This window comes from Larus michahellis, chromosome 7, assembly GCF_964199755.1.
Source record: "Larus michahellis chromosome 7, bLarMic1.1, whole genome shotgun sequence".
Classification (NCBI taxonomy): Eukaryota; Metazoa; Chordata; class Aves; order Charadriiformes; family Laridae; genus Larus; species Larus michahellis.
Genome location: NC_133902.1, coordinates 4,126,704 through 4,150,866, shown reverse-complemented (window position 1 = coordinate 4,150,866; position 24,163 = coordinate 4,126,704). Strand labels below are relative to the sequence as shown.

The window sequence follows — 24,163 nt, the reverse complement described above, 5'->3', positions numbered from 1 at the left end:
CTGTGTAACAGTGACAGCGCCTTTCAAGTGCCGGGTAGTTTTGCTCTTGACGCCACTCGATGCTGTGACATGTGGCGGTCCAGGGGGAGTAGCCTGGTGAAGCCAGTGAGAGGGAAGTGACGCTGGTGCTCTGGAGGGTAGTTAACATGGCTGTAGCAAGTTTCTACTTGGCATCTTTCGCATTTACTTGTGACCTCCGTGTCTCTGGGGCTTCTCCGAAGACTTATTTTCAGAGCTGACTGGAAACAAATCTAGCAGGTGAGCTCATTTTGGGGCTTGTTCTGTGTTTTGGGGACTTGAGCTATAGACCACAGGGTGGGATGTGTCTGTGCTTGAAGCAGCACTGGAGGTTTTAGGTCTTTCCCAAGGTGTCGAGATCACCCAGAGCTGTTGTCCGGAGGGAGAGGAAGGACTGTGCAATGCCCTGAGCGCATAGGCAGGGTTGGCCCCGTCCCTGCGAGCAGCGTCCGTCCGTCTCAGTGCATCTCCTGCCTGCGCGTGCTGCCAGCCAGTGGAGCTGTGTTGAGGCTCTTGGATGCAAGTGCTGCTTATCGGATGTCCATCTGCAGAAACATCTGCTTCTCTTGGTGTTTGTGCAAGCGTGCGTGTGGGGTTTGGGGACTCCGTGGAGTCGGGCAGCTCGACCATGCTCTGCGCTTTGCACAGGAGCCCGCCAGCATCGTTCTCGTATTCGCTCAGGTTCTTCCAGGCATTGCCATCTGGCTTCACTCCAGGCTTTACCATCTACGCTGTTGTACTGTTTTCTGTAGTGTTGAAAGCATTGCAAGGGATAAGGCTGCCAAGGTAGTAACAGCTGAGGATCCCCTTTACCATAAACTCCACATATTGCGGTGCTGTTTCTAGCCTGCAACTATTTTATTAAATTCGGGGGAGGAATTCCGCTCCAGCATCCGGGCAAGGCTGTAGGTGGCTGGCGAGGGGAATGTGATTTCTGGAACTCCGAGGTTTTATTTCCTTCAGGTGTGACATTCCCAGCACTCATTAATTTTTGTGGAATCAGGGTCTCTGTTTCTGCTGTTTATTTTGGTTGGATGGAAGGGAGATGGGGATCATGTTAATGGCAAGACCTCTCCCGCCCCTCTGGTTCTCCAAGTGTTTGTTCCTGGCCTGTAGCAGCCAGACTCTGCGCTCAGAAGGAGCAGAGCCTGGCAGTGCACGCTTTCTCTGGTTTAGTATCAGGAGGCGCTGGTGCCTTGCTGTTCTCAGTGGCAGAGCTGTAGCAGAGCTCCTTGCTCTTTGCCAGACCCTGATCCGTTCTGATGTGTACGTACAAGGGAGATGGTACTTTCAGATTTGCCCTCTTGGAGCCGGAAGAGTGTTTGATTGCAAGAGCTCCCATCTCCCTCTGGGACGTGTGTGGAAGCATCGATTTGCCGTAGCGTAGGAGCGGGCTGAGCCGCTGACGTCTCGTGCGCGCTGGATGAGAGGCAGCAGGTGGCTCAGCAGATGTTCCCTGGCAGCTCAGGCCCAGGCTGGGCAGTTGCTGTTGTGTTGACCGCTGATTGTGTTTCGCTGTAGGGTGGAGATGCTACAGCTGTACGAACGGTGCATCCTGATGGATATCGAGTTCTCCGATACCCAGAACGTGGACCAGCTGCTGTGGAAGAACGCGTTTTACCAGGTGATTGAGAAATTCCGGCAGCTTCTCAAGGACCCTCAGGGGGAAAATGCCCAAGAAATTCGGAACAAACTGCTCCAGCTTCTGGACGAGGTAAGAAGAGAGAAACATCCCCAAACTCCACTAAATCTTTGGGTGGGATTGGCTGCCGTTTAGCATGGGATGGTGTAACTGGACAACTAGCCTTCTTGATCCTATTCATATCTCTGTGTGCCTTAGGCCGTCCTTGTGCAAGGAGAACGCTCAGACGGATTATGGTTTAGTGTGGCAGGTGTCCAGGTGGACATCTGTTACAATGTAAACAAGGCTTGTTTTGGTGTGGTTTATGTTAATTAGGAATTGATTTAAGCTGAAATGAAACAATGCTCTGAAGTGGAAATAAACAGAAGCGTTCCTCGAGGTGTTTGTGCCATCTTTATCAAATTTGTTTAAAAGCCATTCCGTTAAACTGTGCAGCTCAGTTTATTCTTTGTAGAAGGCAGGCTGACAGATCTGAGAGGATGTGTTTTGTAGAATTAGGTTGGTGGGAAAGGACTGTTGGAGGGCTTTAGTCCAACCCCCTGCTCAAAGCAGGACTCCTCAAACACTAGATCGAGTCAGTCTTGACTTTGTCTAGCTCAGTCTTGAAAACCTCTGAGGTTGGAGATCCCCCGACCTCCTTGTTTTCTGAAAACAGCCCAAATCTCAGGGAGAGGGACCTTCTTTCTTCCACGTGGCAGGGATGGTGTGGTGATTTTGTGCTTGTCATCAGAAGGACTGTACTATCCAAGTATGTGCGTGTTTTGCAGGGCACTTCTTTTTTTGATGGCCTACTCCAGAAGCTGCAGGTGTCATACCAGTTCAAGCTGGAGGACTATATGGACGGGATGGCCATCCGCAGCAAGCCTCTGAGGAAAATGGTAGGTTGGCTTCCTCCTGGAGACTTCTTATCCTGTTAATCTTACGCAACATGCTGAACTCAATGTGCTGCCCTTGCCAAGAGGTAGGCAGCTTGTCACGGGCAGAGTGATTAACTTCACTTGTAAGAGAGAAGTAGTGAAATGTTTATTAACATAAAACAGTGATTTAACAAAGTTAGTAGTGAAAGTGACAGTGTTTTACGAGGTTCGATGCCAGGGTACACTTGATTATTTACTGCATAGAAGCCAGGGTCAGACAAGCTCTCAGGGAGACCCTCCCGTTGAGTCACGAGGTTCAGAAAGGACCCCCTGGCTTTCTAAACTCCTTCTCAGAGAGGAGTCTGGCTGCGGCTGGATCCAGTCCTAGTCCCAGACTTGGTCAACGGTTTATGTCTAAAGGATTATATATGCGCAATCAATCCTTACGTCACTTAGCTAAGATTTCAAAGTTTAGCATGCTATTAGTCGTTTACCGAGAATCTGTTGCAGCAAGGAATCTCTCAACCTCAAGGAGTAGAACCTTAAGCGAGCGTCCCCACTCAAGGGGAGGTCTTGTCGTGCAGCGCCCTGCCATGCAGGAGAGCTCAAGGGGCTCTTGGGCTGTCCACTATTTATGGCGTAAGATAATTGACTGTAGTCATATTCGCATGGGAACAAGATACCGAGGTTCCCACTCCAGGCGGCGTTTTGGTTATGTTGCCAGCCATCTCCCCCAGTTCAAGTGCAACTCATAACAGCTCCCGCTGATGGCCATGGCTTGAGCAGGAGCCGGGGCGGGGGGAAAAGGGGAGAGCACACCGCCACACAGCTGTGCTCTGAACACGTCTGTATGTTTGCAGGGAATCTGTTACAGATCTTGTTGAACCAACTCTGGTGGATTAACATTTCTTAGCTTCCTCTGTGACCAGGGCTAATAAAGGGAAAAGAAGTGTCCAAAGGTACCTTGGCTTTGCCTTGGATATCGAACATCTCTTATTTCTGTCTGTGGAATCCAGAATAACGGACGAGGAAAGCTAACAGTTGCGCTTCCTCCCTGACACTTGACAGTGTGTTGCCCTGAGCTGCGAGTGCAGGTGCGAGGGACAGCTGGGAAGGGATATTTTAGTCCAGCTCCATTCCCAGAGAGATGCGTTTGTCTAACAGCTGTCCTCAGATTGGTCATGGACTGAACAACTCTCTTCTGGAGAGAGATGGGACGTTGTTGTAAGAGAGGAGGTGTTTAGGGGATTGGCTTGCCCTTGCAAATGCTGAACCGGTGCCACGGAGCCTTGTCATTTAATTCTGCTGCCCTTTTGTGAGACCTTCAGTGTGCCACTGACCTCCTCTTAGCTCTCCGCAGTCCCTGTGTGCTCGCTGGGTCTGCAGGTGAGCCAGCGCTGCGCGGGTCCCACATGATGTACTGAATGCTTCTTTCCAGGTGAAGTATGCGCTGATCAGTGCTCAGAGGTGTATGATTTGTCAAGGGGACATTTGCCGATACAGAGAACAAGCAAATGACACCGCAAACTACGGAAAGGCACGCAGGTACTGTGTTCTTCGCTGTAGCGCTGAGCACAGCTCTTCTTCTCTCTACAAGGGGTGTATCTCGTTTCACGCTTAAACTCGCCTCTAGCCAAAGAAGTCTTTCCATGCCTTTTTATTTTATTGTAGTTCTGTGAAGCTGTAAGGTGTAGCCTAGGCTGTTCTGCTGTCCCAGGGAGCGAGCCAGCAGATCCAGCCATGTAGTGTGGAAGTTGTCCTGTGCCGATCCTGCAGCAGGGAGGGTTTATGCTGTTGGGGCTGGCAGAAAGGCTGTTGTATTTTTCTGGTAGCTTTTTCAGCTGGGAGAGGTTCCCATACGTATCCATGTATTCTGACTGCATCAGGAGTTACTTACTGGCACTTCCTGTTACTCTTGTTTTTCTGATTTTTTTTTTTTCTGGAGCAAAGGCTGGTGGGGTGGGCAAGTAAGCCCAACATGGGGGATGGAGCCCTGAAATCTGTGGGGGTTAGAAGGGCAGGGCATGGAAAGCTGTCTGTTTTGGGGTCTATGGACGTTATGGAGTGTGCTGGTATCTCAGGGAGGCTGGGGGGAACGTGGCGGGTCCTTGGTGTGTCTGAACAGCGTTGGTAGATCCGTGTGGCATGGTATAAGCTGGAGAGTGGATAATACAATTGAGGGAGAATAGAGAGGAGAATGGAGGGATGGATGGACTGCTACTGAACTGGATGCCTCTCCTCTTGGGGTGGTTAAGTGTCTTGAAAATATTGGAAACAAGCTCAGCAGCCAGAAGGGTTTGGTGCCAGCTGCCGTGGAGCTAAAAAGGGGACCGAGGGGGAAATATTCTCTGTGTCTGAGGCTGCAGCGGGGACAGCACTTGCTGGCTCCGGCTTCGGGCTGAGCCAAGAACATTTCCTTCTGCAGCTGTATCTGCCCCTCTCTCTTGCCCTGTGCCCCGGCTGCCCCTCCAGGCCGGGTGCAGGCTCGCTGCCTGTGCGCGCTCCTGCAGGCAGAGGGCACTTGTGCAAAGGGCCCGTTCCCTGCGGGACGGCCAACGCTGCGAGGGGAATTCTGTGCTCTTAACAGCAAGGACGGCAACCTGATGTCCTTTCAGTAACTCTTTCTCTTTGGTTCTTTCCTTCCTCAGCTGGTACTTGAAGGCTCAGCAAATTGCTCCCAAAAACGGCCGCCCATACAACCAGCTGGCGCTTCTGGCCATCTACACGGTAAGATGGTTATCGTGCAAGGATGCAGCAAGCATAGAGAGCGCCTCTGGGATCGCTGTGAGATTCCATCTGCTGGAGAAAGGCATTGTTTAGGGCAGTGCTCCCAGATGTTTTTGTTGTTTTTTTTTTTTTTTTTTTTAAAAAAAAAAAGAAAAAAGCTGATGGCAGAATGTGCTCGGTGCGTTCCAGCTGCCATGGCCTCAGGCAGCTTTGTTAGATACACGCTTCTCCCTCAGGCTGTCGGCATTTTGGGGACTGTTCTGTGGGCTGTTGAGAGTGCAGATGTTTTAAAAGTGGGTGGTGTTTGAAGTTTTGCATGAGATTTTTGTGCTCAAGACTGTACTGTCATGAGGATGCTGGTTTTGTTTGCCGTGTCTTCCTTGAACCTGTGGGCACTGGTTTAAGCGACATCCATATACGACTTTCTTAGGTGTCAGTTTTGCTGGCTACTCCAGCCATGCAGGAAAACTTGCTTCAAGAAAGATTTGTCAGCAGATAATGGAAGTATCAGGCTGGGACACAGGGGCTGGTAGGGATCTGCCTATTCGCGACACTGAAAAATGTTGGTTTAAAGCAGAGCCACTCAAAACTGCAGGGTTGGGAAGAGCATTTCCTTTGGGGCTGGGAATGACCTTTCTCACTCCCGGTGTGGGGCTCGGAGCAGCGAAGTGTCCTGTTCTCTGTGACGGCCTATAAAGCCAGCAGCATGTGCGCAAAACCCTCCATGGCTGTGTTTCTTGGTAGCATAAAGACTTGGGGTGTGCTTTCTCACGGTATTCCCTGTGGGAGAAGTTGCCTGAGCACGAGGGGTTGAGCCCAGAGGCTGAGATGGGGGCATCCTGCCCCCCTGCCGGCAGGAGTCTGGCAGACCCTTCAGTCTTTCAGGACCTCTGCTGTTTGTAAAACTCACGTGGAGTCATTTCCATCTTCATGGTGATGTTGAAAGGGGTTATTTCCTGAACTGTCAGGAATTCAGTATTTATACTGTAGTCTTTTACTGCGATGTTGGGTGAGAGGCTGGTTTGTGCGAGCCTCGGGGTCGATGGCTTCTGGAGCAGCCTCAGGGCTAGAGCAAGCGAGTCCGCAGGCTGCGGTGTCACCTGCGCTCCCTAATCCTGGCAAAGGGCTTGTGCTCTGTGCTGGTGCTTGTATGTAGCTGTGAATGTGGCTGGAGAGTTCAAAGTCCTGCTTGTCGTACTGTTTGTCGGCATGTCGGTCTGTCCCAGGCGCTATAGAGGGAGGTGGCACGTGTATTGAGGGACAGGGAAGGCGAAGGATACGGGGGCTTGGCCCTGAATGCCCCAGAATGAGCGGCAGCTCTGAGTCTGGTTGTGTTTTTGCAGAGGAGAAAGCTGGATGCCGTCTACTATTACATGCGCAGTCTGGCAGCTAGCAATCCCATCCTCACGGCCAAGGAGAGCCTCATGAGTCTGTTTGAAGAGACAAAACGCAAGGTGAGTCTTGGAGCTGGGCTGTAGGATGCTGCAGCTGCCCGCGTTGGCTCTCCCGTGCTGGAGAGCTGTGATCCAGAGACAAGGGTGATGATGGCTTTTGGACTTGAAGTCACCACTTACCTACTTCTAAGAAATTCCACGTTGGGAGTCAGATGAAAGACACAGCCTTTGGAATGGTGATGTCGTTTTCTGCCTCTCCTCAGCTTGCTTTTGGGGTTGTTTGGGCAGCCAAATCTCTCGTTTCTGGGTCACAAACTGTAAAACAGCTAAGCTCAGCAAGAGCTGTAGGTTGCTGTGGTTTGCAGCATGGCGGTGGCATGCAGCATGATCATTGCCTTATCCCAGAGGTGCCCCACACCTATGGGGGTGGACAAAAGAGGCTGCAGTCCCTTTGTGCCCCAGAGGGACACCCCAAGTCAAAGATACAGCACACTGGCTGTCAGATGCCACTAGGACTGGACACAGCTCTTCTTCTCCCGGGGCAGCTGGAGTTGAGAACCTCTCACCTGCACTGTCCGTACAGGGTCAGAAAGCAAATTCTGGACCTGTCAGTGAGTTACTGTAGTTCTGAAGCGCTGTTTTCTCCATGTAAATAAAATGTTGTACTTTTCCTGAACTTTGATCCCTGGGTGATCTGAAATCTGTCATGTCTGCCCAGGCTGAGCAGATGGAGCAGAGGAAACATCAGGTGCTGGATCTGAGCCCCAGCCGCCGGGGGAAGGGCAAGAAATCCACACTGCGACAAGTTGGAGATGATGCCACGCGGCTGGAGATCTGGATCCATCCTTCCCACCCCCGCTCCTCCCAGGGCCATGAGTCCGGCAGGGATTCTGAGCAGGACAACGGTCTTGGGAACCTCAGCCCCAGCGACGTGAGTACCGCAGGAGGCAGCAGTTGGCTTTCGTGTCATGTGTTTGGAATGCGGTGGAATGACACTGGATCTGTTTTGCTTTCCTGTTGCTAAATTTTCCAGTGTTTTGGCTTCCCCTATGGGAGCTGTGCCTGGGTCAGGCTGAGGAGCTGGTGACCTCGTGCCTCTCATGTTTAAGGCATGTTGTTACCATCCATTTCTTGGCAGCGTGTGCTGGCGTGGCTGATACGGACTAGGAGAGGCACAAACAGAAGATGCTGTAAAATGCCTCTGCTGAGGGCTCTAACTTGGGTGAGGTTGCCGGTGGGAAATGAGGTCAGATGCTGAAGACCAGGGTTAACAGTGACCCTGTAAGCTCCGAGGCTTGTTCTGCAAGTGGGTCACTTGTCCCAGTGCCAGATGATCAGAGGTTTGCACTGGGAACCTGAAAACCATGGTTTTAATTTGCAGCGTAGGTGTCATATTTGCATTACTGGTTCTGCTGAGGGGTCAGACTGGTGCCGTTCTTTTGCAAGGATAAAAAACGAATCGACTAATGGCGTCTCTCGTGCGCCTGCCTGAGCTCTGTACCTTGCAAGAGGAGCCCGAGTGAACTCTGTTTGTCAGGCGCAGGAATGCAGGCGAAGGCAGTGGTGGTTGGGAGCTCATCCTCCAGGAATCCTTGCACTGCGTTGGCACATGCGGCTCGTAAGAGAACTTGCCAGGGAGCTCTGGGCTGCCTGTCCTAAAATGGCTGTTAAGGATGTGAGTTTAGCAGAACTGGGAAGACCTTCTCGGCAGGCTGTGGGGCCCAGAGCTTCGCAGATTCGATTGCACTTTTATAACCAGTTTGTGACTTCAGCTGGGTGGAACTGGGGTGAAGTCTTGGAGTTTTGAAAGATAAGCTCTGGCACATAGCTGCAGCATTTTTAAGACGTTACTGCCCTTGGTTGTTTTCCCTCTTCTCAGCTTCTCTTCTGGAGACCTTTGCTTCCTCAGCATCATTGAAAGGACCGTGCCAAGCTTTAGCCTCTCCATAAATCATTGATGAAGATGCTTTGACATAAGACGCTGTGAGTGTTTTTGAGGCGCTGGGAGTTTCTCTGTTGCAGCGCTCCCATGTGAGGGAGCGTAACCGCCAGCAAAGTAGGGGGCAGTGATGTCTTGTTGTTTGTAGCGCAGCACCGTTTGCTAGAGCTTGCCCTCGGTCTCTTCAGCGGGGGGCTGCGCTCTCTGAAGTGCAGGTTGCTGGCAACGCCCGCACAGATTGCGCGGCTGATTACTGCCATCAGTCTTGATTTCTTCACCTATTTGAAACGTTGGCTCGCGGAAAGCTTTCCCCGCTTAGAGTGAGGGGCCGCGTGATCAGAAATACCACGGCGAAAGGGCGGGGGGAGCTGAGGGCACAGGTTTGGGCACTGCCGCTTTTGGCAAAAATATTTGTACTTGGGCTGCCTGTGCCTGGTGCGGTGCCGCGGTGCAGCACTCCACGTGCATTGGCACAACCGCTTGTGGAGCTGTGCCGTGGCCGTGTCACCAAAATAACCGGGTGGAGAGGAAAACTTAAATCTGTTTCACTGCCAAAGCTCCCGTGCTGTGAAGCTGCGGGCTGGATAAAGACAGCAGGTCTTCGGGAAGCTCTGGACTCCTCGCTCCTTGAAGCTGTAGCCTCTTACCCTCTTCCTCGCTGCATGGCGGAGTGGTTTGCAGCTCCTTCTCTGGAAAGGAGCGGAGCAGACCGTGCGTTGCCACTGTGTGGCACTGTTTGGCCTCGGAAGGGCCCTGCCTGCGCCAGGGACAGGCAGCAGCCCCCATGCTGGCAGCACCTCTGCCCGCGTCCCCCAGCCGGGCGGAGGGGAACAGCTCTTCTCCCAGGGGATGTGTGCCAGTGCTTACCTGTCGTTTCGGGGAAATGGCTCTAAACTGCGCCGTTGCCACCTTGGTTCCTTCCTCGCCGGCTTTAGCCCTTGGAAAGGCGGAGGCAAGCTGCGTTCTTTCGTTTGTACCGAGAGCTGTGCTCTGCAGGTAGCTCCTCGGGCATCAGTCTTTTCGGCAGCTGTTTCTGGGCCAGAGAAGGGAATTTTACGGGGCAGAATAGGAAAGTGTTCGGCTTCCAGAAGCAGATATAACACCGCAAGTACAGACCCTAACAGCTCTGGACGTGTACTGGGCAGAAGCGTGGGAGAGAGGATCCTTCTGCCTTTCAAACGGAGACTGTTGCTTCAAACCCAGCCCAAACCAAAAGTGATTGGTGTTTTTACTGTGGAGATGCTGGCTGTTTCACAGGTGACAAGAAATTGATTTGGGACGTTTTCTGTCCTCAGTGGTCCCTTTCTTCATTGTATAGGCGCTCAGGTGCCAGTCCTATGTGGTGGCACGCTTGGCAGGGAGCTGCTGAATGATAACTCTCCCAGGACCTGCTGATGTGCATGCTGTCCCCGTCAGCGAGCAGAGAGGCTGCTCCGCACATGCCCACGTGTCTCTTCTCAGTGCTGACTTTATTTTTCCTTCTGTAGCCCTACACAAAGACACAACCATCATTACTCTATTTCAGGGTTAGGAGCCAGCTGTATGGAGTTAGTAAGGCGCGATGGCGAGTCTGCAGAAGGCCAGCTCACACTGCAGCCGCTGCTGTGACAAGGGAAGGTGGCGTGTGGAGCTGGCAGTTTGCCTTGGCACTGTGTGTTTAGGTGGAGGTTTGGCATAGCTGCTTCTTTCACAGTTTGCTGCATCATGTTTTCTAGGGAGATGCAGAGCCAGAAGAACATCTGTCCACACCGAGGGGCGTGCATCTCCGTTTGGCCCCTTCCACGTTAACTGGGTTTGGCACTGCTGGCACAGAGGGCATGGGACAGTTTCAAAGCGAGCTGAAGAAGCGTTTGGGTTGCAGCCTGGCTGTTTTGTGCTTAAGGTTTTGTCTGTTGTGCCCGCAGTGTTTTGGGGTTTCGCTCTGTGAATGGCTGTTCTCTGGTCCGTTACACCTTGCGTGTTTCTAGGTGTGCAGTGGCAGGAGAGTCCAGGCTGACCCCTGCTTACCTGACAGTATCAGGTCACTTTGTGTGGGATTCCCATAAGAAACACAAAAAAGGCAGCTGGATCAATGAACAGCTGTATTGCTTTTGTTTTAAAAAACAGCTGGATAGGGCAAATTGAGCTGAGGAGCTGAGTCTCTGCCATTTCTTCTCTACCACTGGTTTCATTTTCCATGAGTCTGTATCAATCCTAAATCTGATAGTACCGTATGCAGCTTACTGCGCAGACTGTGAATTGGTAAAGTAAACAGGGCAAATGTGCTGTCAGTCTCTTGAGAAAGTGTTAATATTACACTGAGTTTGAGATTTTAATCACCCCTGTCAGGAAATGCTGAGTTAAGGTTCCCACAGTAGTTATTGCCTGCTGCCTGTGCTCTGCAGTAGATACTTCCTTGTGTTATCACGCAGCGTGCATGCACTAATAAAGATTACTCCATAGCTGCAGCTAAGATTAGGGAAGAGAGTTTTTCCCTTGGCACAACAGTAATTGAATAATACTTCTCTCCAGATGTCTGAATACTTTAGCATCATTAAAGAATTAAGTCTGCTAGCCTCTTTGCAAGAGGTCAGTCTTGTAGAGCCATCAAAAGTTTGGTAGGGCCACCCAAAAAGCTCTCAGGGAAGCCAGAGGCCAGTGTCAAGATCTGCTGTCTCAGCTTTCTGCATTGGCTGCAGGAACCTTCCCGTTTTCCCCCAGCTTCCTGGTTAGGGACGGAAGTGTTGCGTTTCCCTGGTACTAGGTGCCCGTGGAGCAACAACCCCTTTGCAACATCAGAGAAACTGCGGTGGAATCTTTATCTCTGAAGTTTAGAGCAGGTTTTAACCTCCATTTCTTTACACAGGCTTTCTTCTCAGCAGCAGGGGGCATGGACAGTGCATCAGGGTTTCCACAAGTGAGCAGTGAATACTACCAGTAGGTTTACCAAAACCAAGAAGACAAAGTTCTTTCATACGCTGAACGTAGAAGGTTTCTTACTTTTGTGTTTCTTCTTTATTGCCTGCTGTGCTCTTCTTTGGGAACTTATTGTATGTTGAGGTGTCACTCTGTGCCGGTAATGGGTGTCAGTACCAGGGGCCCGAGCGGCGATGTTGGAGCTGTAAGCAGCGGGCATCTTTGGGCGCTTTTTTGTATTTTGTATTTGGCTGCTGGTTTGTATCGTCTTTCAGACGAGTAGCGGGTCTCTTGAACCTCTTCATCTCCTTCCATCTCCCAAGTTGTAGAAAATCAGATGAGTGCCACGCACGCAGGGAGACGGTCCTCTGCAGCTGGATGGGCCTCTGCGCTGCCTTCTCAAAGCAGTGGAGGCAGTGAGAGCTGTCCTGCTTTTTCCCCTCTAGGTCGGGATTCGGCTAACTGAGAACCTACCACGCAGTGCCTGGTTGGGGCCATCTTCACATTGCTCTGATTTGTGTCTTTGTGAGATGAAGCATCTCCAAGGATTTTCATCTTCTGTTTTTCTCAGCTCTTCTTGCCTGCTTGGTTTTATTTCTGGCTTTTCCTGCCTCACCTGTGCACCGTGATGCTGCGTCCACTTACCCTTCTGCAGCCCAGCTGTGGTCCAAGGCTGGAGAAGGCACTTTTGGGCTGCCTCAACAGAGGCCATGTGTTTTTAGCGAAGAGGGTCACTGTCCTTGTCAGCTCCTGCACGTTTCACATCCGTTTTTCCTTTTGCGTTGGTTCCTCTTGGGCAGCAGCTGCTGGGATGGCTGGGCTGGCTCCTTCTCCTGGCTGGTTTCAGGCAGTGGAGTTTTTCCTCTGGGAGAGCTGTCTCTGGGGCTCTGCGTCTGGAGAGGGGCGCTTATACGGGGCGGCAGGACAAAAACCTCACGTTAGTAGCAATTTTGGTGGGGGTTTCTTGGCCGTTTTGCTCCATCAGCCTGTCCTCTGCTTGGGCCAGTTGCACCTGGGAGCGGTGGTGACCGATGTTCAGAGGTTGGGGTTGCCTTTTTGTCACTCCCTGTGGTCCTCGGGGCGTCTGGTTTGTTAAAAGGCTGCGGTGGTGTGAGCAGAGCGTCTGTGAGCGTGGCCCAACTCTGCTGGTGTTGAATACACCACAGAGGCATACCTGTTCACTCGGAGCGGCTCCCTCACTCTCGGCTCTTTTCCTGCCTTGTGACTCTTTTCCATTACACATGACTAAATGTAAGTGACAGGCAAAATTGGAAATGATGTTTCCCTATAGCGATGGCTGTTCTTCCCTACGGATGCGTGGATAAAAGGCTGCTTGGGAAACTCAGTTGTTTTTGGAGTGTCTGCCCCTGAGTCTGCTGCCGGGCTGGTGGGAGCATTTTTCTGACTGCCAGCGTGGCTGGGTGGCTCTTCTCAGGACAGTGGAAGATGAGGCTTGATCTTTTCTCTTCCGTGCAGACTCTTAACAAATAATCCGTACCGGATGAAGTACAGGGCTCCCTCGTTTACTACCTCCATCTCATCAGGTGGGTAAAGTGTTCAAAATGGTCCTTTTTTAGGAGTCTCTAATCTGGAAAATAGATCCGGGCAGCCGAGGCTGCGCTGCTGGTTTAGATGGGCAGTATGAAAGTGCAGGCATGCCTGCCTTCTCCCTGCTGCTGGGACGTGACTCCCCAGAAAGGTAACCCTGCAGGCTGCACACGATGCCCTGGAAGCCTGTGCTGACTTTTGCTGGCTTTCAGGGCCTTTTTCACCCAACGCTATATGCCTGAGCAGAGAGTGGAGGGAACGGAAACCGCTATTGGAGATGCCCGGCAGGCTTTTCTGCTGAAGCCATTTCTCACGCCTGTTAAACATCTGAGCCACACACCAGAGCGGTGACGTAGGTGTGTCCCCAAAGGGAGGGGACACAGAAGGGAGTGTCCCCTCGGGTTTTTCTCAGCGCACAAGCCGGCAGCGGGATATACACAAGGTCTCGCAGCGAGGCCTTGGATCAGGCTGCCATCAGCACCTTGGTACAGGAAGGCGGCTTGTGTTAAGCCAGGAAGTTTATCTCCTCTACGGTTAAGTGCTCTTTAGTATTTGACGCGAGTGATCCCGTCTGTGGTGTGTTGCGTTATGGCCTGCCCTTGCTGTTAAGGGAAGGCAGTGCTTCCCCTCCAGCCTGCTGCTTGTATTTGATCCGCACCTTTGCAACGCTGCAAGGAGCCTCTGCCGAGCCTCCCCTGCGGCACAAAAACCAGCAGAGGAGCTCTCTGGGGTGGGAATCATAGGCATCAGTAATCAGTTAGAGGCGGCACCTCCTTATTTCTGTCCTTTCTCCACCACCCACATGAAAAAGCAGCAGGAGGTGTTGCATCCTTGATTTTTGTGTCCAAAGCGGGACTTGAGGGGGAGAAACCTGGAGTTCCCTCTGTCCCGCCCAGGCAGTCTCTCCTTCCCTCGCTCCTGCGAGCTTGCAGGAAGCTGTTGGCTTTGGTTACTCATTCGTGGAGGTCAGGACCAGGTCTGGGTTTTTTTTTTTCCTTTGTGTTTAGGAAACGGTTTACAAACTGTTTTGAGCATGGGGGAGCTGGTGGCGTGTGAAAGAGCCTTCTCAGCCTCTTCACGGCTGGACTCGTGTTAATTCTCTGCCCTACCTCCTTTTCTGTAATCTCTTTCTCGGTTGGCAGCGTGAGTATTTCTGAGTGCTTTCCCCAGCCTGCAACCCCTCCGCCTCCTAATGTGACCTCGGTCACCAAACCACCTTGGGGCTTTATTTTTACTCTAGCCGTTTGGTTTCGCGTGGTAAGGTTGGTTTCTTTCCCCTAGCAGTGAGAAGACTTCTCTGCGGAGGAAGTAAAAGAGTGCCAGGCTGCAGTTGAAACTGGTTAAACGCTAAAACCACACTTCTAGCCTCTCTGGGTTTGAGACGTGACATTCAGCCATGCAGCTTAGCACTGGCTGGTTTTGCCTGCCAGTTGTGCACCCTCCCTGCACTTTTTGTAATAAACTCTGTTTTTTACTTTAAAATGCTGATAAAAAAACCTTCTCCGCTGCAGTTCCTGCGTTAGCAATCCAACCAGAAACGCTGATGCACCTTGTCCGAGCTCGTGATCGTCGGTGGATGCTCAGTGCTGCTCCGCTAAAGCTCCCGGAGCTCGGCAGAGCTCGCAGAGCCTGGTTACTGATTTAGCCTGTGCACGCATGTCGTGTAGAACCCACATGTTGCTTTCCAGCGCAACTTGACCTTTTGTCACTACCCAGAAAGTGAAGGCTAAGCTATCGGTAAGAGTTTCCAGAAGTTGGTGTTGATCTTTTTGTTTTTTGGTTTTTTTTTTTTTTTCCTTTTCTTTTCTTTTTAGACCATGTCAGTGGTTTTATTTAACTGCGAAGAACAAGGCAGGGACTAATGTTACTCGAATGGGAGAGACACCGACAATGTTCCCCTTCCGGTAACAGGCATCTGGTGCTAATGTGTGTAGAAGTATCGTGGTGGATCAGAGGTGGGAGCGCTACAAGGACATGAATGACTTATGCCTGCGCGAGGGGCTCTGCTATATCCCAGTGCTCAGAGAGGCTGCGGTGAGGGGGGGCGAGACTTCAAGTTCCAACAAGCTTCTCATACTCTAAAACCAAGTACAATCATCCAGAAACCGCCTTTCCCTGTCAGTCACTCTTTCCTCATTTCCTCTCCTGCTGGTGCTGATCAGCCAGGGATTTGTGTGTAACCAAACCCCCTCCTGCTGCTGCACATTAGTCCTTTCTCGTGGCAGCGGATTTGATGATCCAGGCACTGCAGGGTGATGTGGGGAGGGCGAGTTTGCACTTCACACGAGAATACTGCCAGAATTGGCAGTAGAGGTAAAGGAAGTAAAATGCCTAATAGCAGGGCTGGGAAATTTCCCCCAGAGCAGGGTGAAGGCTGGAGACAGTGATTTCTCTTGAGCGTGGGTTTTTTGTTTTTTTTTTTTTTTTTTTTGGTTATTCTAACCTTGATCTTTGTCTGAAGTTGGCCCACGCCAACTTTTTCTGCTGTCTGTTGTACGCTTTTTGGGATGGGCATCTCATTTTCCACAGCCAGACCTTTTAATTCTGGCACGGGGGAGCGCTTGTTTCTCTTTAGTGTTGAATGAGCCATTTCCAGACGGGCTTCGTATCCACTGTGGAGGTGGGTATTAGGAAAGAAACTTCCTTCCGGAGGATCAGGGAGTGGAACCTGCTGGAATCTGTGTCATTTCCTCTGTCCTTGGCTCTACTCTTCCTCCCCAGCAGATTTCATTGCTGCGTGATTCAAAGCGGAGAGGGAGATGCCTTCGTGCCCTGCGATACACTGCTCAGGTAGAAGTGAAGGCTCCAGAAATACTCTGGGAATGCGGCTGAGCGGACAACTACCTCCAGGTAGTGGGAGCCTGGGCACAGGCTGGCTGTGAGCGGCTGCCGTTATTCCTGCCGGTGAGCAGGGCTGGGAGAGCGGGAGCGTGAGGATTGCGTGCGATAATGCTGTCATCCTCCTGGAAGCTCCGTCTCCGCTCAGCCTGTTGTCCAAATGTCTTCTCTGTTGGCCTAACTCCATCCTAAGCCTTTCAGGGTTAGATCTCTTCCGTCTTCACCTTGCGTAATTTCTCATATTATCTCTCTCCTTCGTGCTTTAACCCCACCAATAATCTACTCTGGAGTAGTGAAGAAGGCTGACAACACCCTGAGCTACATCGACAGGAGATCTCTTATGACCAGAACTCATCACACGGTTCTTGGTGTCGGTTTTCTATTGCAGGAAGGGAATGCTGTTTACTCCTGGCAAACAGCGTGTGTTTGAATATGAGCTGCTTTTTGCTGGTTGGAGCTGCTTCAGCGCACAGCGCGTGGCCTCCTCCTTTACCTGCTGGACAAAGAACGGCTCTGCCTGGGTCATCTCCCTGTCGGTGCTTAACCAGATGCAGCCTTGAAGAGCTGAGCTTGTATCCTGAACGACCTGCAGCACCAGAGCCAATTTGTGAAAAGTTTTGTGTTGAAAGTTAACTTGATATCTCAGCTGAGGACTCTCTGGCATGTTTGCATAGATTCGTAGAGTTTATGGCCAGCAGGGACCATTAGATCATCTAGTCTGATCTCCTGTATATCGCAGGTCCTTAAATTTCACCCTGCTACTCCTGTATGAAGCCAAATAACTTGTCTTTGGCTAAAGCAAAACTTCCAGAAAGACATCCAGCCTTGAGAATCCACCCTTTTCCTGGGGAGTTCATTCCAGTGATAATTGCGCTGGTTCTGAAACACTTATACCTTATTTCCAGAGTAAATGTTTCCAGTTTGTTCTTGTGCTTTGCTGTTCTGCGAGTGTAAAGAGCCCTTAAGTACCATGGAGGCGCTTCGCGCCCTGCGATCAAATCGCCTCCCGGTCTTTTTTGATACACTAAACAGATTGAGCTGTTTAAGTTTTTCACTGCGAGACATCATTTCTAGCCTTTGAATCACTTTTTATGGCTGGTTTTTTGGATCCTTCCCAATTTTTTCAGCATCCTTTTTTTTTTAAAAAAAAAAAAAGAAAGAAAGAAAAATAAGGGCGCTAGAACTGGACGTGGTATTTCAGTGTCAGCGTCGCCAGTGCCGTATATAGATGTAACTGTGCTGTCCGGTGCCTGCTTGTACGTCTAAGGGATGCGTTAACCCTTTTTACCGGACACTGCGTTGGGAAGTAAGCCGCTGTAGTCCCTAGAGCCTTTCGGGAGAAGCTGCCTCGGGCACGGTCACCCGCAGACTTAATTTTACGCGATCCCAGATGCGTAACGTGACGTTTGGTGCTGGAAACCCCCAGATTTTGAAGCGATCGTGATAAGCCTGTGTGAGCGCGCTGTAGCCATCGTTACCTGAAGCTCCGTTCGCCTTTGTGTCGCAGGCAGTTTGGCAGCAGAATTTGCTTTCGGTTCGTCGATTTAAAAACGTTGCTAGTGAGTCCCTACCGACCTCTTTCCGTCCGCTTTAGCGAGGGTCTCTGAAGGCTGCTGCTTTTTAAGAGGTTACTTAATCAGGTTTTAATCTATGTAATGGTAATATTTTTATCAAGAATGTTATGTATTACTAATTTATAGAAACCGAACTTAGATACAGATTTGGTTGAAAAGGAAATAACGTGCGTATAAATATTCTCTTTGACCTGTTTTCCTTAAATTGAAAGTCCCACTAGTAAATCCGTTATTAAGTAATGTTAAATTTATTTCTAGGTCAGATGTTTGTTTCATTGCCAGTGAAGTTACCGCTGCTTGATTTTTTTGATTACCAAAGCGTGCAATTTTCTTGCTTGTGTCTCTCATCTCACCGGCTCCCTTCAGCGATGAAGGGAAAAATCAAAAGCTCGTTGGTTTTACTGGGGGGACTTCAGCTCTGATAGACTGCAACTCTTATAGCCATGAGATGTGTCCTGGAGCTGCTGCAGCCCAAAAAATCAGGAAGCTGCAGGAATGTCTCAAGGTCTCTTTACCTGGAAGTGAATTTTTCTATGCCTCAAGGCCACAATACATCAGGGTTCCCTCTTTCTTCCATGTCGTAGCAAATTGGATTTTACCTTCGTGCGGTGTCTCAGGTTAAGCATCAGGATTCTCACTGGAATTGCTTTTAATGCTACAGAAATGAATCCGTTTCAGGGCAGGACGTTGCAGCTGTTAAACAGAAACCTGCACTAGGACACGTGGCAAGAAGCGGCTGAGGTGGGCTCAGTATCCATTTGTGGTTGCAGGTGGTGTATGAAAAGGAATGATTATGGTAATTAGCCCAGCTGGAATTTGCCCACATCTCTGTGGGTATCTTGTAAATACTGTAAAAATGCCAGACGATCTTACTAGCCCTTTTGTCTTGCCTCCTTTGTGTAGGTAGCCATTTGTCCAAAGCACTTGCCACTAGCGCTTTGTTGCGATTGCACCTGTAGCAGCAAAAACCTCCTCCTGGTTTCTCGCCAGTCGAGCCCCCTGCAGCGTCTTGGGTTTTTCGGGAAGCTCTGTGTCAGCGCTCGGTGCTATTTCAGTGAGATACTGCCATGGAAAACACCAGGCAGAGCTGTGCCCTGCGCCTTTGGGATGGCGTTGGATAAAGGCTCAGGCTCGTATCTGTCAGGCCGTCTCCAGGGGAGGTAGTGGTCTCGCTGCTGCCCTTGGGCTGGGTGGTGCAAAGCTCTGAAGGAGCTGCCGGTGGAAGAGAGGGATAATCTGAATAGTTAACATGGTATATCTAGCCCTTGAGCTAGGAGTGAGAATACGGCATGATTTGGGTGCCTGGATGTTATTTCACGCAGTTCTCAGCAAGGAAGCTGTGCCTGGAAAAGCCTGGCTGCCCAAGAAACCCTGAAAATATCTGGGACGAGTGTGGTACGTGTTTTGGAGCGGAGCTATGTGGCTCTGTGGTCTGTATCTCAACCCCTTGTCACCGAGGAGACCCCTAGACTCAGGAGAACGTCCCGCTGTGCTCCAGTCCCTTCCACTCCGGTGGAGACGGCGCATTTGTTACAGGCAGTTTTGCATCTGGTCTCTTGATTAATGGACTTGTCTTTTGCAGCCTATTTTGACTCTGACACCACTTTCTGCTCCACAGATGCTTTGCTGATGTTGAAGAAAGTTTGCCTCGCTTGATAAAGACCAGATCCTGAAATTTACTTCCAAACCTGAAGTAACAATTTTTAACTTGAAATGCTTTTTCCCCAGGAGTCACCGCTCCAGAATCCTTCCCTTATTTGGTGCCTCCTTCACAGCTGGGACTGATGCTCAGGTGCCAAAGCTCTGTGCGCTCCTCGCAGTGAGCCAAATGGGTCCGTGCTGGGTTCGAGCGCGGCGGCTCCGCTTCCCAGCCCGGTTCGTAGCACTCCTTTTCCAGCACCCCCCCAGCGGTGGCATTTCCAGTCTTTCCGTGCTGGGGTGGGAGACACCGTTTTCAACCCTTTTTGGTCAGCGCACCGTCTCTTGAGGTTGGGTCTTGCTTTCTTCTTTTCTGGCTCAAGACATGACAAACCTTTGCTGAAGCTGTCTCACCACCTCTGTTCTGCGTGTTGTCAGGATGTACTCCTCGTGGCCTCTCGGTGATTTGAGCTGGCTGTTCCAGGACCGTTGCTATCTCTGCACTTAGCCGCTCCGCGAGAAGTTGTTAGTCACTGTTGATGTCTTCCATGGTAACAAATCCAGTTTGGTTGGCGGTGCAGTGTGTGAATGCTCCCCAAGCAGCAGTGGGCTGCTTCCTCTGGTGAGGTTGCCTCTTCCCAGGTGGATTTAGTCTGTCTGCACATGCTGACTCATGACAGCCGAAACAGCTGTTTTCAGCTTCAGGCACTACTGTGTGCAGGGACCCCTTCTTCTTCTTGACAGCTGGTTTGTTTTTATAACTAATGCCTTCACTATATGCTCATAACTTCCATATCTGTGATGCCCGCTTTTCAACTGGAAGGGCCAAAATCCATTTTTTGACATAGTTTCGTTGTTGTATAAGCCTTACTTGGTGGGCTCTTCTCAAGCGACCAACTGGGACCAGCCAAATTTGGTTCCCCAGCCCAAGGAGCAAAGCTGCCCTCGAAGGGCAGCGACGTAAGCGCGCAGGGAGCCCTGTCTTCCCTTGGCGTCCTGACATTGGCACAAGGACCGTTTTCAGGAAACCCTTGGAGGGATCCAACCCTCGGACTGCGCAGTGAGCGGGATGAAGGCAAGGAGTTTGCGGGTCTCATGCTAGCACCGTCAGGGTAGCGACCACGCTCGTAGGGCTTTGGGGAAGCGTTCCTCTCTGCTGTGCGACTGCAGAACAGCAGGTGACGGGACTTCCTCCTCCCTGCCCTGAAGCCGGGCCGCTCGGTGGAAGTCACTGTTTCCCTCTCGCCGTGAGAAGCGGCGTTTGACGGGAGGAGCAGGCAGGGCTCCCGGAGACTGAGGGACAGGTGAGTCACTACAGAAAGAGTCATTCAGAGAAAAGCCCAGTCAAAGCAACCCGTGGCCTTAGCGTGAACTCGGAGACGAAAGGTCCAAAGTTAAGTGATGAGCTCATCAAAACCTTGAGGCTGTGAGAGAAGAAGTGGTGAAAGAAGCGTGAGAGGTGCCTTCTTGAGATGCCACAGTGCTGGGGCACACAGGTCTCTGCCTGGGCTTGCTGGGTTCGCGCTTAAGTTGGCAAGAGGTATGAAACATGCATCTTTCCTAGAGGCAGGTATCCTGCTTCCTTTAAATAAAAATCATATATTTGCACGTATCCATGACCCCATTCAGCACTGGTTCCTGTGGAGTGTCACTGGTTAGTCCTTGGGATTGCGAGTGAAAAGGGCTGAGCGTGAAACTTGCTCTGAGAAGATGGGGGCGAAGCCGAGGTCCCGGGGAGCCCTCCCAGAGCCAGGCGTCTCCGTGGGAACGCTCTGGGCACGTCCCTGCTGGGCGCAGGCGTCACTTTCCATTCAAGGTGGGGAGTTTTGGTACTCCCCCGCTGCCAGTAAAGAGGTGCTGGGATTGCAGGGCGAGCGCTCCCGGGGCTGCGGGTGAACGTGGGCCTTGAGGGGGAAAAAAAAATAACCAACAAATTTCTGCCTCAATTTCTTTTTTTTCCCCCATGAGCGGCGTGCCAACCAGCATTGCAACAGGCTGCCCAGTAGACACAGGTCAGGGTACGTGATTGCAGCCGGAGCCCCGGCGCTGGTCACGAACCAGCTTCCTACCTCCACGAGCTGCTGCTGGAAAAGAAATACGCTAACATTTTCAAGCTCTTAGTTGCCGTGGTGTCCTAAGGAGGATGGTGGAGAAGCACCTACGTCCAAAATTTGCTGGCAGGGTGAATAAGGGCTTTGCTGTGCTGTCCCAATATTCCCCAGTCTCTTCTGGGTCTCATCTGCAGAGTTAATAAAATGGTGGCAAATAAAGTCGAGTTCCAGTGGAAAGGGCTCTTTAGGGCGGCAGTAAAATAGTGAGTAAGCAAGAACCCCTTGCTGCGGGGGCCAGTTTAATTGGTCTGGTTTGTTTTATGAGACAGGTTTTATGTTTAAACTCGCACATGGCCCAGGAGCGACTCTGCAGCAGGGCATCATTCTCCTGCATGGGTCCTCCGGGAACGCAGCCCGGGTTAATTACACCTAACCGAGCAATCGCACCTCGCCGAGCAGCTGGCATAAGTCATGGCGTGAGCCGAAGGGTTCGGCAAATGAGGGTGGGAGGTAAAGCCAGAGCCGGGACTGCCCGTGATAAGCATCCCCTACAGCCAGCCATGACGGGGAGCGCGGTGCTGCCTGGAGGCACTGGTTGGTGGCCGTCTCGCACCGTCTTGCATGACCATGGCCGGCCATTGCCACAGCCCTGCCCGGTAACCTCGTCCTCCCTCTGCGCGTCTGATCCGCCCCCCTCCCCCCCCCCCGTAATGGAAGTGGCGTCGCTGACCTTTATAGAGGGGGTTCAAGATATAAAAATTGGCGTGTGAATGGGAGCACAGCGGTGGTGCTCAGGCTGGGTCGCTCCTGGTCAGCATCTCCCCACCTGGTGCTGGGGGCCTGGCTTTTCTCACCGCGCTGAGGCTGTGCAGGCGCGTGGGTGCGAGAGGAAAAGCCTCTTGCTGTGGAGAAGGTAAGAGCCAGGCCAGTCCTCTCCTAGCATGACACAGCCACCTCCAGGGCCAGGCAAAGTGACTGCTTACACACCCGCAGCCTCCTTCAAAGCCCTTTAGATAAGGACTGGGAAAGCCCGGAGCTCTCCTGAGCTAGCAGAGGTGGCTTAGAGCAGCAGTAAGTAATTATTCAAGTCAGGTTTTGGTGTTACTGGAGCTAAGGAGGGCAGGAAGCTGCCTTCACAGCGTGTGCTCCAGCCAGCTCCCCCTCTGTCCCCTTAGCCCCATGTTGCTCCGGTAGTTCGATGGCGGCATCGCTGCTGCAGGCTTTCAGGGGCTTTTCTGATGCGTCTGATCGCCAGCTCCCTCTCTGTAATTGCTTAAGGCTGGGGTTAAACAAAGGGGTGCAGCGTCACCCCCATGCCCCCACGCTTCTGAAAGCTGCTCCTGGCAGGGCACAAACAAATGCTGCTGGGCTCGCTGCGTTGGCTTCTCTGCGGAAAAGCACTGGGGAGGAGGACAGTCCGCTCCCTCTCCGCGTTGACCAGAGGCTGCTCAGCCTCTGCCGCAGTTGTGGAGCACTGAACAAGTTGCTTCTGTTGGTTGGTTGGGTTTTTTTGTTTGTTTGTTTTTTTTTTTTTTTTTTCCCCGTTGGTGGGAAACGCTAGTGGGAAGGGCTGCCTTTGAGGGGGGACTCCTTTTGCGTGAGCCCTTTGGCTTTGCTCCGCTTCGGGCTCACGGGGTGCGATGGAGGAACCCTTTAGCCAAGAACTGACCCGCAGGCAGTCGGAGCTGCCCGGGGCCGGTGCCCGCTGGGCTGGTGGCCCTGCGAGGGAGCCCAGGACCCGGCAGAGGGTGCTGTGTCTCCATCGCCTCTCCCCGCTCCAGCTCCAGCTGTTTGGCACTTGCCCGTGCCTGTGTGCATGATGTTTGTAAGAGTTTGGGCATGTCCATTTGGTTCCCATCTCCAGTGCCACCCCCAGCATCCAGGCCAGGTTCTTCTGTCACTGGGGACATTCTTAATTCACAGGAAATAGGAGAGAGTTTAATTGTTTTCTCCTCTCTCTCTTTTTTTTTTTTTTCCCATGCAGCTGAACAAAAGGTTCATCCTCAGTTTTCTCCATGCCCATGGGAAGCTGTTTACCAGGATTGGGTAAGTGTGCAGGATGTTTATTTTATTTTCCTACATTACAAGTCTTTTTGGAATTTAATATTGTTAGCAACTAAGCTGTGTTTGGAGCTGAGGGCACAGGGTGTGAATTCTTGCAGGCCTAGCCTCCTGGTTCTTATTCTCCTTACCCGCCCTCCGATCCACACTGGTTATTGTTTGGGCTTTTTCTTCCCCCACCTCAAGGTCTGGTCCTGCCTGTGCTCCGGGACCCTCTGGCAGAGGCCGATACTCACACAGGAAGGACTAATGGCTGTTTTCTCTCTCTCCCACCACCTAACCCTGCCCTGTATCCCTTAATTTCTGGTTTTACCCCCCTCTCTCCCACTGCCCCCCTCCTTCACCAGCGGAGAGGTGTCTCTGGGGGGCTCTCGGTGGCGGTGCCCGCAAGGAGCGCAAAGCCATCGAGACAGAATCAGGCAGTGGCTGAAAGCCGCCGTCCAGAGCGTGTCAAGACAAGTCTTGCCCTTCGTCTCCTCGCTGCCGTTTCAGTGAAAGCCTCGTAACCGAGAGCTGCCACGGCTGTGGGAATGGGTTTATACAAAGTGCCCTTGGCAATGTCTGTCAAAAACTGGTTTCAAGTAATTGAACAGCTACCCTTGAAGCAAAGCAAGCCTGATACAGGTCTGGGCTGAGATCCCAGCCTGAGGGACGTCCTTCTGACCCAGAGAGCAAAGCTCAGCCTCGCAGCCCAGGGGCTTCCCACGGAGATGTCCCACCTCCAGATCTGGGCTGGCCCTTGCTCTCGGGTGGTGCGTCGACTGTTGTGGTGAGGCCTCACGTGGGTTCAGGTGGTCTCCAGCAACGGTGGTCTCTGCTTGAGCCTGCCAGTGCCTCGTAAGCAGATGTAGTTTCATGAGCTCTGTTGGCTCCTTCAGTCTCTTGTGGAAATAAGGGCTGAGAGACCTTTTTCAGGCCACTAAAGTGAAGGTAGTGTGAACGCAAAGTGGCATCTTTTCCCTACTGTTGGTTTTTTGACTC

General features: G+C 51.7%; 1 protein-coding gene across 3 annotated transcripts in view; it reads left to right on the top strand.

Moving 5' to 3' along the window:
* SMG6 (SMG6 nonsense mediated mRNA decay factor) overlaps positions 1-24,163 on the top strand; it is a 117,561-nt gene that overhangs the window by 3,361 nt on the left and 90,037 nt on the right. For all 3 annotated transcript variants that reach the window (XM_074593602.1, XM_074593601.1, XM_074593604.1), the window contains exons 3-9: positions 1,540-1,732; positions 2,428-2,538; positions 3,956-4,062; positions 5,166-5,244; positions 6,588-6,698; positions 7,357-7,569; positions 23,106-23,167. In XM_074593602.1, coding sequence (XP_074449703.1) covers positions 1,540-1,732; positions 2,428-2,538; positions 3,956-4,062; positions 5,166-5,244; positions 6,588-6,698; positions 7,357-7,569; positions 23,106-23,167 — 876 coding nt within the window. The remainder of the gene's footprint in view (positions 1-1,539; positions 1,733-2,427; positions 2,539-3,955; positions 4,063-5,165; positions 5,245-6,587; positions 6,699-7,356; positions 7,570-23,105; positions 23,168-24,163) is intronic.